This window comes from Exophiala bonariae (genome assembly GCF_035927105.1).
Source record: "Exophiala bonariae strain CCFEE 5792 chromosome Unknown scaffold_6, whole genome shotgun sequence".
Taxonomy (NCBI): Eukaryota; Fungi; Ascomycota; class Eurotiomycetes; order Chaetothyriales; family Herpotrichiellaceae; genus Exophiala; species Exophiala bonariae.
In genome coordinates this window covers 420,913-436,739 of record NW_027042481.1, presented here as the reverse complement: position 1 = coordinate 436,739, position 15,827 = coordinate 420,913, and the positions used below count along the sequence as shown (strand labels likewise).

Sequence of the window (15,827 nt, the reverse complement as noted above, 5' to 3'; positions counted from 1 at the left end):
TTGTGGCTATCGATCTCCTTACATCGCAAGTATGGCGTTGCTGACAACATATTTTCAACCTATTGTAGTGTACATGGTACGGGTCGGTTCTCAGAATCGGCCTGGTGCTGATCTCAAGACGAAGGTCCTTCTGAAAGGCGTCGGAGGCTCGAAAGATGACATCGAGGCTGAAATAGGAGACGTTACGGATTTTGCAGGCCCTATGATCCAAATGGCAGGGCCAACCTTAGCAGCTGCAGAAGGCCTAATTTACTCAAACACAAATATAGGGCTCGAAGGAGACCAACATGAGCAGGAGCATTTGCTCCCGGCACCATTTGCGGACAAGGCCACCAAATATATGGTCGGACCAATACTACCACCATGGTATGAGCATGCACTGGAGAGTGGTGTCAGGCCACCTCCACGGGAATCTGCCTTGGGCGATGAATGTATCGAGTTCATGAGCGGGCACGCAGCTAAGTCTGTAGTGTATGTGGCGATGGGCAGTCACATTGAACTTACCATAGAGCAAGCAGCCTTGCTCATCGAGACGCTAAGGAGAACCAAGACTCCCTGGGTACTCCTTTTTCGGAACGATACTGAAGAGATGAAGAAGAAACTTGGTGCAGATTTCACCGACGGGGTAGTTACTGCATGGGCGCCCCAACAGGATATACTTCTTCATCCGGCGCTCAAATGCGTGATCTCACACGGCGGGTTCGGTACTATGATCGAGGGTATCTATGCCGAGCAGGCTTTCATCACAACACCTGTTGCATCGGATCAATATATCGACTCAAGGGTTATGAGACATCTAGGAATTTGTGTCGGTACCATTTCGGAGAATCACTATGAATCAATCATGGGCAGGACAAAGCTTATACCTCATTGGCCCAATGATGGTGGCAAGACCATACAGGAACTCTTTCAAAGACTGTTTGGCACGGTCGATGGGGAGGTAGAGCTAGAAAGGGCTAGAGCTGCTTCAAGGGCCGTCAGACAGCGAATGGTCGATTCCAAAGCTCTTGCAGCATCAAAGGCTCTAGATGAGTTGAGAACAGCAATGACGAGTTGACAGCATACTAAGTTGGGGACTGGGAAACGATGAGCGTAGGACTGAAACATTTCTCAGGATACCATGCAGGGAAAGACTCTGCTCTAAAAGATATACATTGAACTTGAGCGGGCATTGTTGATCCTGGTAACCTGCTACAATGAGCTTTCTTCTTAGTCGTTCTAGACTCTGCGGACTTTTCTTCCCCTACCGTCGATGGATTCTACTTCCCTTGTCACATGGTGACAGGAGCACATGTGGAGCCCGGGGGTCGAAGTAATGATAAATCCAGGTGATGGAAGGACACAATATGTACCGGGGTGTGTCGCACGCTTGAGGAGTTTGGTGTACACGGGTGGCATTGGGAGGCCCGCATCGACATTGGGAAGGCTAGTGACCATATCACGCACGATCCTGAGTCTCAGGAATCTCGAATCAACGTGTGCAGCGGCAAGTGAGGTGGATCTGTCTATTTGCGAACTCACCTGGATAGTGTGGTGACACAAACTAAGGACTAGGCCCGAGGGGCCCCTCGGGCCCAAATTTGGATAGCGCCTCGGCCCAGCCGGAGCATACTCCATAGGGAAACGCCAGCGAGCAAAGCCTGGGGACAAAGCTGAGTAACCACTGTACGAGTTCCTTGCCAGACAAGAGATTGTGACACAAAGGCGCAAATGCACTTTTTGTGTCGGCTCACGTCAAAAACCCAAAATTGTGGTGAAATTTAAATGCCACTTTAACAGAAAATGGGTACATAAAAACCCTCCTTGATCTTGAGGAAATTACTTCCCATTGCCTTGTCAGGTCGACGTCGAAAGGAGATCTGGCACGATCGTTCCCAGAAAACCTTGCCGACTACGCCACGATCAAACCGGCTCTCGATCAGATCTTATAGCAGGGATTGTCACGGAGTACGATCACGATTTTCGATTGACCCCTGCATTCAAGATGGTGCTTGAAGTGGATTATTGGTGAGAATCTCATCCCGGAAGACTATTCGGTAATGGAAATTGTTTCCGAGAGCACTGAATACGACCATTAACGGTTGAGTGGTTTCGCGAATCTATGACGCATTGATTGGGTCTATCACCGTTGTAATCCAAATTCCTAGCGAAGCTTGAATACGACGCTCCATACACAGGTCCAATTTGTAGGCCACATGCAGAACTCCTGATCGAAGCTCTCCCATGGATACATGAGGCTAAAGGAGGTCACAGGTACATGATTGGCCAGCAACCTATTTCCTGGAGGCTCAAGGTTAATGTCAACGGGAACAAGATAACCGTGCAGTAAGGCGAGTGACCCACGTCTCCCACCAACCAAAAGTCAACTGAAGCAGAACCCGGCCGTGTAGGGGGAGGCCATGAATACTATCATGGGACCGGCAAACATCAGGAATCTGGCACAGTGTAGCCACGTTCTTCAATTGCTTCTTGCTGCCTTGAAATGAGAATGGCACACACGACTTTTCGCCATTGATTCTTTTCCGCTCACAATCACTGACGCGTACTAACCGCCTGACCCTGCGCACGACATGTCTTGATGATTCTCTTGATCCTAGCAGGCGAAGCCCTGAAATCGATATCAAGACCGGTCACTGACACTTTTTGTCGATATTCCTGATCAAGCTTCGAATCAATTCCTACAATGATAGTCCAGCACATCAATGACTTCCTCGGTCACAATCAATCGACAACCCGACATCTCGATTATAAGTCGACGTACTGGGAACGTTACAGATTAAGGATGAGGCATGAGGTTGGGGGAGGACATGCTCCTATATCACAAAATCCATTCCAGCCCGGTTTACCATCATTCCAACAACTTCTTTCCACAATCGAAATCCAGATCCCACAGGACAGGAAGCCCAGCGGTAACACTTCTGTTGCAATCGACTCAGCCATCCCATATTCTCGGGGGTTTCAATATCACAACTATAACGTCGCGGCACGTACAGCATTTCACTCCACCAGTGGCAAACGTTTTCAGTCTCTGGACAAGCGCTCGGACATCCATTTATCTGGTCCAAATCGTACAGATTGTTCCCCCAACATGGCGCACACTGCCATGGAGGCTCACAAATCTAATCTTTATGCTCTATCGACACTAGACTCACCCAGATTGGCTTCGCACAATGCCAGCTTCGACCAAGCCTCCTCTTCTGCTTCCAACAGTATACGATCTCCACTTGAACTCAAGCTTTGGCATGAAGCAACCCAGATTTTTCCCTTGAATGAGAAAATAGCTTTCACTAAAACTGGAAAACTGAGGAAGCGTCTAGAAAAGGCGTGCGATCCTTGTCGTGAGAAGAAGGTAAGTACGCTGTCTCCAATATCGGAAGACTGATCCTGATGAGACCCACAGGTTAAATGTCGACTCCGCCTACCAAAATGTATTCACTGCCAGAAATGTGGCTATGAATGCAATGCTGAGTTGATGTCAGTGATCATGCTCGCCCCACATGCCCGGAGGTTCTGGAAATGCTAACCGAACCTCAGATTACGGCCCGACTCGACAGGCACAAGTCTTCAATCATCCAACCAGTCCCCGATCCCTACAGGTGTGTCTGATACAAAGGGGTCTTCGAATCAGCCGAATATATCAAAGCAAAATGATGAACAGGATTTTTCAGGCTTAAAGTCTGAAATGTCATCGACTAAGGCTCCGAAAAGGCTACGAAACGAAACACCGACCGAGGGTGACGACGTCCTAAATGAGACGCTTCGGCAACCACCACAAAAGAAGAGAATGACCACAGCTGCATCTACCATGTCTCTCGGGACGGTCGTCCATGACGAACTCACCACGAAGTCAGAGACCTCATTACGATCTCCCTCCATGGCGGCACTTCCAACAGTTCTCAATTTCTCTTTATACGCCGACCCGTATGACATCAATCCGCGAGTGACACTGAAGTATATAGGCAAGTTCTTCGGCTTCGTTGACAAACACGTTTTGGCTGCGATACCCAAGGCTCCATTTCTGCAATGGGTAAAGTCATGTAAGCACAAATCCCAGTCGGACAAGATGATGATTTACTCAGTCCTGGCCTTGGGGTCCGTTTTCGCTGATATTTCGGCTGCCAATACTTACACGTCAGACCTTTCGACGATCGTTCATGAAGGGCTCACGCTATGTGGGGAGGACTTGTCCTTCCAGTTAGCTATGACATATCTCTTAACAACACTGCTGTCGGCCATGAGAGGAGAGTATCACAAAGCATGGGCTACTTGTGGTTCAACCATGCATACGCTCTTCGGCCTTCGCTTCAACACAGAAGCTGGCATTCGCACCACATCGAGAAGTGGATCATGGGAAGCTCAACTGGAGACGGACACGCTCATGGAAAGTAGACGAAGCATTACATGGGCAGCCCTTGTCGTTGAGTGCCTGAATGGGTGCTACACTACCCCTCTCTCGACGGCGGCATGGTCGGAATATGACCTCTGGTTACCTCTCACGAAGATACCATTTCAGTTCCATGGATCACTTGATCTGGCAAATCTCTCCCCTCCGCAAGAAATAAACCGTAAATCATTCACTACCGACGCCCTAGGAGATTCAACACCGCTCTTCCATCTCATACATCTGGCAACAATATTTCATGAAGTCACAAATTATGCTCATCAACAAAAATCTCGTGTGATTTCGAACCACCGGCCTTTCCAAAGCGAAATTGAAAGGCGCCTGCATATGCTGAAAAGGTCTTTGCATCGGTTTCAAGAATATGGGGGGAATAAAATTATGTTCTTCGACTTGGAGATACTATATCATTGCATCAATCTTCACCTGCATCGCTACATTCGCCATGGCGTGCTAAACTCTTCAGAGATAGAAACCCATGTCACAACCGGTCTGTCCCACGCCTATCGGATTTTGGAACGAGTGCAGTACCTCAACAGCGACGAGAAAATGAGAAACTCACTTGCAGAGTTTCGGATCACGAGCCCTTGCCTCGAATTTGCGATAACGGCTGCTCTGGATGTTCTGACGGCAGCAGGAAAATTCAACGACTTGACTGGCACAAGTAACATCATGTCCATGGTTGCAAGTGGTCTCGAAGTCCTTGATGATTTGGCTCGGTATTCTCAAAGCGCTAAACAACGAAGAGACTTGGTCAAGAGACGGCTGACAACCATGCTTCAGTCGATCACTCGCAGGACAGGGAATCAGCGGAAAGCTTTCTACTTCAAAGATCCTTTATTGTTGCGTTTTGGAATGGAACAGGATGTGATTTATGGCATCACGAGGATTCACTATTTTCAGGCCTTAGATTCGCGAGAGGCGTTTACTGATGATGATTTTCACGAGTTGAAGGATTCATTATAGAAATGAAAGACGCCTACTACGGAGAAACAAGCATTATTGACGTTCTGAGAAATTTAGGAGTGAAAGCGCGTTTTAGGCAAGAAACTTCTTGAGGGATATTGATGGTACGAGGCTGAAGGTCCCTAAGTACTCAAACTAGTGTTACTATCAAGCTTAGCTCATGCGTTCCGAGATCCATTTCGGGTTAGTAGCCGCTGAGCCCAATGAGCTCATCAGGCGACAGACGCTAATGATTAGCGCTTGTGTAATAGTTCGTGGATCGTTAAGCCTCAATCACCACCACACACGTCTTGTCTCATGCAGTAATCAAAATCTCTTCTCAGGGCCATTCGCAGCCAGAGAAGTTCATAAGCGCGTCCACAGGCTCGATGGATTCGCTCTCAGTATTATGATAGACACGGATCTCTCGTTGCGCTCTGGGTCCCACGGAAATTCAGATAACCCGGGTTTCCGCCCGTGATTTTGCTGATCTTGTTGACCTTCGCCGGACCTTCTGATACGGTGGGTTCTTACGTTGGGGGCTAAATATCTTTCAGCATTGTTCCCTCTGCTTACAAGTCCTCGTTTAAAGTCGTTCGATTTGCTATCAGCATGTTTCATACTATGCAGCCCCCGAAATTTTTCTTGGCGAGTTGCGTGTTGTTAGTTTGAGCTTCGGTGGACATTTATAACTCTACATTCGCAAATATCGCCAGCAGACATTTCCAGGATTATCGAACATTGATTGCCCCATATCTCATCTGCGATGTCGGAAGCTGTTGTCGAGAAACTACCCACAGAGATTCTGGAGGCCATCTTCCTTCAGTGCCTCAATGGGAATCTTCTGCTTGCCTCACCTCGAATTGCCCAAAGACTTTCTGGCAACCAACCACTCTACCGAACCGCTTTTTCGGTCGCATTCTATGGACATCAACTGGGAGATGTGCTCAGTCAATTGGGACTCTCGTAAGTGGCTTGATGAATCGTCTGAGCCGTGACGGCGCTCGAGTCTTCCGATACTCATCACCTTGTAAGGCAGTTTCATGATACCACGGCTTCCAGATCGAATTACTGCATGGATGGCCCGATCTATGACGAAGGCAGTGCTTCGTTCTCTCTGGTGTACTGACCGATGGGCTGTGAATCTCTCTCAGAGTTTACTGAATGCCGCAATGTATCGATTATCACAGAGAACAGACCTCAACACTTATGTTCGCGAAGTGGTCCGGAAATATCAATCAGATTCTTCAACCGCTGTGACGAGTGCAGGTCATGATTCATCAAACTTATGGAGGCAGACAGTCGCATCTCTCGATTGTCACCACCCTCTGCACCTTGAATTCACTACTACGGAGGGTGCGACCGGCATATTTTTCGCCGATGACACCGATGACGAGAATACAATAACTCTTTTTGAGTTTACCATGACTTTCTGTGGTGCAGGGTCGGAGAGACATGAACAGCTAAGGCCTGGTGGTCGGTACACTAGCGGGCGGGGTCTTAACCCTGTTGGTGAGCCGTTCTCAGTGTACGTGACCAGTATGATTATGAACACTATGGATGTAGATGCAACGCGGAGGGATGAGTTTTGGACTGGCCTTGATCGGTTCTATGCGGAGCCTTTGTCAGATATCTACGGTGGGGAATGCGACCGCCTGCATTGGCGCTTCGGATTCCGGCAACAGGTTGCTATCAGCTATCTTCTATCTCCAGAGAAATTCCCCTTCCGGATATCATCCGAGATATATCGGCGTGCGATAGATCATGATGTGGGCTTACTGCTTAATACTTGGGCTCATTCACTCTCGACATATGTACCACGCTATGTTCATTTTCTCTTCGAGATCGACCCGATGTCCATGCCGCGACAGGATCCAATTATACTTCGATGGGCTCACGATGCCTGTTATCGCATCAGACTATTTGGTCAGGTTTACCAGCAAGAGCGTTTGGAGCGACTTGATGATGGCGAAGATGAGCCTTGGCCGGGGCGTACAGCCCAACGCAGACAACAAGTCTTAGCTAAGTATACTTTCGACGTTGAGGTCCGCATGGTTCGTTACATCAAGACTGGCGAACCCCCGTATCCCCCAAACGATCCCGCGCCGCACCTTCAAAATGCAATTACGCAGCTAGGAGATATTCTTGGACCTTCTCTTGATATTGCGGCCGAAGATGAGGAAGAAATAGCAGTCAACCCTCTGGAAGACCCCAATCCGCCCGAGCTTGGTTTCCTCCAACATGATGACTATCGGACGAAACCGAGACGACCAGAGGATGATCAAGAGGACAAGGAGAAGGAGGACGAAGGTCTAGATGCCAGCCCACTGTTGTCGTTAGAAAGCTTCGAGAATGGTACGTTCACAATGGGAATCATAAAAGACCCAGTTGAGAGCGTGCTGCCCTCCCTTGATCAAATTGCCCTTGAGCTACGACAACGAGGGAAGATATATTGGCTATCACCCGATGATTGCAAGATTCCTTCCCAGTTCGTTAAGGACTACAAGTGGTATAAGGAACCATTGCTAACCACTGTGGATGACGACGAGTGGCGGATCGTGCAGTAAATACTGTGTCTCCACTGCAGCCGTCGCCTTTGGCCGGATGGCACAAAGTGTTGTGTGCTTGATACCAAGACAACAAACTCACTCCATGTCTGGCAAGGAGAAAGATTCTCCACTTAAAATTACCGCTCAACCCAGGACGTCCAGCTCAATTTCCCAATTTCTCCTAACGAGAATTAAAAGAACCCATTCCAATATCACAGCGTTTTCCCGCCGATCATATCTCGGAGACTCAATTCCGGAAATCTCGTCAATGCTGAACGCTCGGAGACCGACTTCCGAGCTCAGAATTTGTTATAGATCTCGGGATCCTTTGGCATCTCCGCCGTGCCCTTTCCCTCGGCGTCTCCCCTCGACATTCTGCCATGGCTGGTTCTGTACGCACCTCTACTCGCGTCCACAATCGGATTGACCCACGTCACTTCACCAGTCTCCTTGTTCTTGACAGGGCGGGAGGTCTTCCCCAAGCCGGTGGGGTGGTAGTTGATGTAGATGCCTTCCCAGCCTGAGCGCTCTGGCAATGCGAATACTTCATGCATGATGCCGATATGCTTATGCGCTTTGGCGGTGTCGTTCCACCACTTCCAGGCGTCCTTGTGGACAGGTGACAGCGCAAATTGATGGATATCTTCGACCGACCGCCAGTAGCTTATCGTCGCGTATTCATTTCGCGAAGATCGTTCTCCGGCGGATGTCCATGTTGACATACCCATGACTGATGATCATCGAGATCGAGTTGTCAGCATACTGATGCTACACATTCGGGGGGAAGAGAATTGCAGATTGCTTACAGCCGCTATCTTCTCTGGTTTCCTCAAGCTGTACTAGCATGGTCCGGAATCTGTCGCCAACCTCTTTGAATCCTACCGTCAAGATTGTCAGTGATTTCAGTCATGAATGGAACCGGAATACCAGTAGCTGTTCCTAAAGGGACATGTGTGGGGGTCGATCGGGGTATTTCTCACCCTCTGCAAAGAAGCCCATGGGAGAATTTGACCGCGTGCCAAGGATCATGACAGCGCCTGGTCCATTGTCGCCCGGCTTGCCGCCAATCGCTTCTGTCTCTCCTGGGCCCGGGTATGCTACGCTCCACTTGCCATCGATCACATCTTCGATATAGATATCTTTCCTCAAGCCGGAATGCATCAACATGACATCAACAATGCCCCAACCGAAAAGGAGCAGTGCTGGAAAGGCCGCGTATGAGCGTGGGAAGACGAAATAGATGCCTGACTGAAGGACACAGCCTAGCAGAATCCACGTTGAAAGATTGTAGTGTTCTCGGAGGAGCTGATAGGGTTCAGTCATCAGTGACCGTTACGTTGGGGGAAGACAAGTGGCTATGGCCTGTCAACAACTCGGAGCGGCCACGTACAGCAACATCACTACCAGTGAAGGGACCAAATCCGGTTTTCTTGTCAGGGATATTTGCCCCTAGACTGTACTGAGAGGCAGGCTTCTCCCTCGAAGCAGGAAACATCGTTCGGAGACCCATATTTACAAGGTTATATCAAGTGAGGATATCAAAGGCGCGGGAAGTCTTGGTGGGGACAAGGCAATTTCAGCGCAGAAGGGATATCTGCAAGCGAAGCCCTTGTAGAGGCCGTCATCAGTTGATTTATATGTTTCGCTTGGCCTGTCGTGTGGCTTAATTCCGTATCAGCACATATCGTTCCAGGCTATGAAAGGATATACACTTCCCAGACGGGAAGGAGTTACAGTAGTGGAGCCACAGCCACGGGAACGAGCGCTCAGACTCCGTCAGCTGAAAACCGGTCGTTCAATGTAACGAATCATCTTCTCGACCTGGTGAGATAAGTACGTGGCTTTCCTTGCCCGGAAGTCAAAAAGAAGGGCGGTTTGTGGAAGCCGCGTGCTGTAACTTGTAAGCCAGGCATGGCCGTGACTCGTGAGTCTCAGCGATCGTGTACAATGCAGTCCTTGGAACACTGGGATTAAAATCTACACTTCAGACTTGCAGGGTTTGAGTGGACCGAGACTAAGGCTAGAAAAGAGTAGAGCCGGCGACAGATGTACTTTTGGCCCATCAGATCGAACGACAAGGTTATGGAGGGCCAGCCGGCCAGGATGGTTCCAAACCCCGGGGACCATCAGTCTTCGAACACGGCTTGCGGGGTTTGGACCACTGTACTTTCTGGCGGAATAGTGTACTAACTTAGTATAAATTGCGTTCAACCCGAACAGAATCATTTATTCAATACGAGGATACCTGGCTCATTGCAACAGTTGGTGGTATGGTGACTTGTCTGATATGGTCTCCTGGTAAGTGTGAGCTTCTGCTAAGTACACTGCCCTGTTTTGTCAAGACACGGGTTGTTGGCATCTTCATCTGAACGGCATGAAACATCTGGCTGGCTCATGGGAACCTCAGCGTGTGCGGATGGTCGCATGTTCGATAGGTGTCGAATGGTGGCCCACCTTGACTAGCGAGCGAATGTGGAGGGCTGAAAGAAACTCTATTCAATCCATTTCGAACTTGGCCATTGATTTGACGATGAATTTGCAACGAGCGGTGCTGTGCGACAGGAACACCTACTGAATCTAGAGATGCAAGTGATCTGGGTTGGATGCTTGTCAGCGAAGTGGGCAGTCTTATCCTTCCACAAGTTCAGATTAGAGGTGTATGATATCCGCCAAGGCCGGCACCAGGCCTGAACGTGACTGTATATAAAGCAGCATTCATTTGGTAGACTCCTAATTAGACTCAACCAACTTGTCCGTTGAGAATCACAGGTATTAGGACGTACACTTACTCAGCTGCGAGATCGAAAGTGCAGATATGGTGAGATGTGTAGCCACTCGGCAGAAGACTACTTCGTAGAAGCGGGGTGGACTGCTAGAGCTTGACTGAGCTTGATTCAGCTCACTTCTTTCCAGCCATAGTGGATGCATGATCCGTCGAGACAGTGAGGATCTTCTGCTGGACGGGCGGGTAACTACTAAGTACCTAGGTAGTTGACGGGTAGCAGACTTCTGTCGTGGAGTCAGAAATGGGGTATGGGGGAGTATGGAGCCCGAGGCGAACCGCGCTGACAGTTGGATTATGTAATGTAAGATCAGAGCTGATAAGATTAGATCTCCACTTCGACGCGCTTTTGTATGGTGGAGTGTCGTTGGTCATTCTCACAGTTCCTCCTGTTCAAGTCCCTGCGCTCGAGTCTCTCTTGGATGTTATGACCATCCTCAACCATGAGCGTCATTGTTGATGCGCTCTACATCTTTGATGATCACAAGTCAGTTAACTCGGTGTATATCTCTGTTACACAGACGCTGACCTTTCCAGTGAGTGCATCTTGGAACACGTCTACGCTGGCCGACCTCCAACGGCCAATACTCTCATCTCCAGCATAATAAGCAGACCCATACCCCGGCCTGCTGTGCTCTACCTCTCTGACCTTGCCCCATCTACAACAGCATATACTGTGACGCATGCAAATCTGCTATTCGCGGCAGTATGCATCAAAGATTCTCAGCCGTTAGCCATACTCGATTTCCTCCATCGACTGATCGATGTGTTTGAGGATTTCCTGGGAAGCCCATTGCTGGTGGGCAAGATCCAGGACAACTATGAGGTTGTCGCACAGCTATTGGTAGAGATGTGTGATGGAGGTGTCGTCTGTAATACAGAACCCAATTCATTGAAAGAGAATGTTGAGGTCTCCTCCCTATTTGGCAAATTGTTTACTCAAGTCGGCTTACCCGGGTATGCTTTCTCTAGTACAAGCATTGATATCTACTAAACCGCTTATCAGGGCATCTCCGGCTTTGAATCCACAAAGCTCCTTCGCTGCTAGTCTTCGTCCTACGGCAGCACCATCCACGGGGCCTGCTATTCCCTGGCGGAAGTCAAACGTGCGACACACGTCGAACGAACTCTACGTTGATATCATCGAAACACTATCAGTCATCTTTGCTCCATCAGGACGACTGATTTCAGCTCGATCACATGGTTCTATAGCATTCACAGCCAAGATATCGGGAGTTCCAGATCTTTTACTGACCCTAAATGCGCCGGGAGGTACCAGCAGTTCCAAGTCCTCAGGGATCGCCCGTACGATGCAGCATCCTGTTTTCCATCCTTGTGTGCGGCTAGCCCGTTGGAAGGAACATCCAGGGGAACTATCTTTCGTGCCACCTGATGGACGATTTATGCTAGGCGGGTATGAAACAGATCTAATGCCAACAAAGTTAAACAACGACCAACCGCCGTCGCAAGGCGACCGTATCTTCCTTCCAGCTACTGTGGATCTCCGACCAGGGCTCGGTAGCGCAGGCAACGAGTTCGAAGCCAGACTCACATTAAACAGCAACTTCCCCGGAGTTGCCTCATCCAGCAAACCGGGCGCCTCACGGACGGGTTCAAGTACTGGACCGTTCTCTTTCGGGAGTTCCAGTGGAGGCGTGTCGACCGCTCCGTCTCTGGAAGCCGTGATAGTCACAATACCCTTTCCGCCAGAGGTGCGCAATGTCACGGAACTCAAGCCATCTCGAGGCGAAGCCAACTTCAACGCATTCGACAAAGTCATTGAATGGAAAGTCCCAACCAGAGACGGCGCCTCGATCAGCGGCGTAGCGGTGCTGACAGGAACAGTGTCTGGACCACTGAACACATCCGCAGTCATCAACGACCACGACGTCGAATTGTCCGAGGTGGGCAAGGCGAACAGCATGGCGGGCTATTATGAGGACGACGTCGTCGCAGACCAGACGGACTTGCAATCGCAATCCGGACCAACCGCGACAAGGACGGGCAGCAACGGGTCTAAGAAATCCCACGCCAACAGGTCCCTCATGCCCCGCTCGGTCGCCGTATCGTTCAACGTCAAAGGCTGGTTACCCAGTGGCATCAAGGTCGACGCACTGCTCGTTGACGTCAAGAAATCCAAGGGTCTGGGCGATGGCGTTCGCCCTTACAAGGGTGTCAAGTACATGACTATCAGCAGGCAGGGAGTGGAACGGAGAGTCGAATGATGTCAGTCAGAGCTAGCAACTCTGGTATGTTTTAGCCGGTCGTCCAAGAACGCATTGCTCCCAAAAGCGCCGAGAACGTGATTCGGGGACTAGGTATAGAAGAAAGGGACGGCATGAAAAATAACACGAAAGAAATGAATGTTCATAGAATACAGGAAACACCAGCTTTTTGAATCACCGTCATCGTCATCATCCTCCACACCTGGAGGCTGCATGGGATGGGTTATATTATGCCTAGCTAAAATCAAAGCCGGTAATGCCTATCATGATAAATGTTGGTATCGATGTCGATGATTGAAACAAAATGTGTGGTGAAAACGCCAGGATCCCCCGTACCTTCCCATCGCTAGTCGTCATGCTAATAAGATCAAAGAAATATTCGGGGCCAGAAAAACAGACACAAGAAAAAAGAAATTCGTTCAAACAAGCAGCGCTGAGGAAAAGCTCGATCGTGAGCAATGCTGTCCATCCGTCCATGCACACCCATGCACCTCAACAATGAGACGAAGATAGATGCTTTTAGAGTCCCCCTTGTTTCCATCATCCAGACCCCCGAAGTGATTTTGATCGGCGCCCAGGAAACTCCACGCCAATGAAAAGGAAGAAGATTGCGTTGCAAGAAAGTCAGGTGGCTCATGGATTGTATCAGGCTGAAAAGATGAGCCAAGGCAGAACGAGACGAGATTGAATCAAACAATCAATAGCCCGAGCCCAACATCTTCTTGAAACCTTTCTTCAGGTTCCGGTTGACGTAGTCGGCGCCAGACTCACTGGAGGTGGAAGCTGAGGAAGCGAAAGATGCACGATCGGTGCTGCGCCGCCGTTGGCTGGTCCAGCTGGAGACGCTGCCGGTCGCGTACTTCTGCGACGATGAGCTGCCTGCTGATGAGGAGGACGAGATGTTTCCCGCACCGCCGCGGCCGACGTGGTAGACCGGCGCGGCGTGGCGATCCTGTGAGAGCTGGCGCTCAAGCTCCTCGTCGAAGGAGAAGATGGCGCGCTCCGACGACGGGTGCACGTTGCCCGCGCCGCCTCGGCCGGTGGTAAAGGTCTTGGGCTGTGCGGTGTTGTGGTGTGCGGCGGCGAGGTTGATGCGTGCGGCTGGCCCAGAGGCATCACTGCCCCGGGTTACTGTGTTGGGTGCCTTTACTCGGTTGCCGGCACCGCCACGACCGGTTGTGAAGTAGTGTGAGGCGGGCACCGATGGGTGTGGCTCGACAATCGAGTAGCGGTTTGATGAGCTGATGGAAGACATTGTGATGAGAGTATTTCTGATTGGTTGATTGAGGAGGTGGTGTGCTTTGTTTGGTCTCCGACGAGTTGGGTTTAGCCTAGTCAGGTGATGTTGAATAGTTGCTGACGATATAGTAAGTGAGAATGAGGTATTTATAGTGTGCCTCGTCCGTGGATGATGTTTATCTAATGTTCAAAGAGCAAAAGTCCATTCAAAGTCTCAAGACAGGATCATGGTGTGGGAAGGGGAGCAGGGAATTATATACGGAAATGGGCTTCTGAAGTCAACGAGGCGTCTCGAACAATCTCCTCACTCTTGGGCCAGAAAATTTGCAACCGTGACTTACGAATGTGGTGACACAGACCATGCACTTCACGAGGTACATTCTCCTGCAAGGGATGGCGCGTTGTCCCAGCAGAGAGGGGCAAAATGAGAACCACGCAAGTCCGAGTATCCAAGCACGCCAGCCATCAAGGAAACGAGTGGAAGGAACGAGCGGCTGATTACACGATGAAAATCCAGAAAGGCCAATATCTCCTCAACGAGATGCCGTTAACTGCAAAGCGCCAAACGGCCATGGACCATGGTGTGTACGAAGTACATCACCGAGTGGAAAGGGGGTTGCCGTTAACTGCAAGGCGCGGAAAGAAAATTCTCTGCGGTGTCCGCTGGAAACAGAGACAAGATCCAGATGAGTAGGCGGGCCGTCCATGACACCAGGACTTGCAAAATTTTTCCAGGTCACGATGGCCTGGGGATGAGGCAAAGAGATTGGACTTTGGCGTCATCGGTGCTGAGAATAGGTGCTAGGTGCTTAGATCACCCCCGGATTTGCACACAAGCGTGCCTAGACGGCTAGCGTAGCAGTAGGAATTGCGCAGAGTTGCTCAGGATTAGGCCTCTGGGCTGGGAAAAAGTGCAAATTTGCCATCAGCGTAAATGGCGGATATCGAGGCTTAGCCCGCCGAGCTTGGATCTTTGGCCACACGTGATGAAGGGGAGAGGAAAAGTCTGTCATGGGTCACAAGCTGGAATGCATCGAATTGGCTACAAGGGCAATTCTTTTAGTCATGCCGAGACATCACGAGCCTTGCCTACAACGCCACGCGCCTGTCTCCGACCAAACTATGGGGTAATAGCGGTGCCTGACGCGAGGGGACGGTGGTTTCCTGGGGGTAATGGAAACCTCATCAAACTCCATCGCCAATGCTTCCTTTCTCCATTCACAAACCCTCTTCCATGCACACGCTCGAAAATTTCTTCATTCCCTCCCTGGCCTTTGCATAGCTATCTTGTTGCTGTCCTCACTTGTCCCTGCTATCCAATCTGTTCGTACACGTGTATTCCGTGCTGACCGGGCGGGCCGTTGCTCAAGACAGTCAGGTACCAACATTCTTGACAAGCACGTCCAGCCTGCCCGGACCACCCGCTGTTCGTAAAATGACCGGAGAACCCTGCCTCCAGGAATCGATGCCGGAACTAGGTCGCCTTAGCAACCCCCTGGTCAAGTCAGCACGTTGACGTGCTAATGACCCTGTCATTGGCAATCCCCAGATTTCGGACATTTGGTCTCCCCCGCAGATTCAGAACTAGCCAATTTTTGGAGATCAGCAGATCGTGCACTAACTAGAGACGTCTGTTCGGTGGCCTTGACCATTGGTTGGATCGGAGGGTTCCAGGTTGCGTCCCTTCT

At 50.1% G+C, this 15,827-nt stretch overlaps 6 protein-coding genes across 6 annotated transcripts; 4 read left to right on the top strand and 2 right to left on the bottom strand.

Annotated features, from left to right (window-relative positions):
• Positions 1 to 31: 31 nt before the first annotated feature.
• Positions 32 to 1,057, top strand: LTR84_011616 (uncharacterized protein; the record flags this gene model as incomplete). Its single annotated transcript, XM_064855145.1, has 1 exon — positions 32 to 1,057. One exon carries the CDS (start codon positions 32 to 34, stop codon positions 1,055 to 1,057), a length of 1,026 nt encoding a protein of 341 aa, XP_064708734.1.
• A 1,626-nt stretch (positions 1,058 to 2,683) lies between these two features.
• Positions 2,684 to 5,365, top strand: LTR84_011615 (uncharacterized protein; the record flags this gene model as incomplete). Its single annotated transcript, XM_064855144.1, has 3 exons — positions 2,684 to 3,349; positions 3,401 to 3,474; positions 3,535 to 5,365. 3 exons carry the CDS (start codon positions 2,684 to 2,686, stop codon positions 5,363 to 5,365), a joined length of 2,571 nt encoding a protein of 856 aa, XP_064708733.1.
• A 745-nt stretch (positions 5,366 to 6,110) lies between these two features.
• On the top strand, positions 6,111 to 7,911 carry LTR84_011614 (uncharacterized protein; the record flags this gene model as incomplete). Its single annotated transcript, XM_064855143.1, has 2 exons — positions 6,111 to 6,310; positions 6,384 to 7,911. The coding sequence occupies 2 exons, from the start codon at positions 6,111 to 6,113 to the stop codon at positions 7,909 to 7,911; spliced, it is 1,728 nt and encodes a 575-aa protein (XP_064708732.1).
• Positions 7,912 to 8,192: 281 nt separating this feature from the next.
• Positions 8,193 to 9,403, bottom strand: LTR84_011613 (uncharacterized protein; the record flags this gene model as incomplete). The annotated part of the gene is made up of 4 exons (XM_064855142.1): positions 8,193 to 8,623; positions 8,700 to 8,771; positions 8,874 to 9,198; positions 9,284 to 9,403. 4 exons carry the CDS (start codon positions 9,401 to 9,403, stop codon positions 8,193 to 8,195), a joined length of 948 nt encoding a protein of 315 aa, XP_064708731.1.
• Positions 9,404 to 11,118: 1,715 nt separating this feature from the next.
• Positions 11,119 to 12,900, top strand: LTR84_011612 (uncharacterized protein; the record flags this gene model as incomplete). Its single annotated transcript, XM_064855141.1, has 3 exons — positions 11,119 to 11,162; positions 11,213 to 11,632; positions 11,682 to 12,900. The coding sequence occupies 3 exons, from the start codon at positions 11,119 to 11,121 to the stop codon at positions 12,898 to 12,900; spliced, it is 1,683 nt and encodes a 560-aa protein (XP_064708730.1).
• Positions 12,901 to 13,597: 697 nt separating this feature from the next.
• Positions 13,598 to 14,155, bottom strand: LTR84_011611 (uncharacterized protein; the record flags this gene model as incomplete). The annotated part of the gene is made up of 1 exon (XM_064855140.1): positions 13,598 to 14,155. The coding sequence occupies one exon, from the start codon at positions 14,153 to 14,155 to the stop codon at positions 13,598 to 13,600; it is 558 nt and encodes a 185-aa protein (XP_064708729.1).
• Positions 14,156 to 15,827: the final 1,672 nt, after the last annotated feature.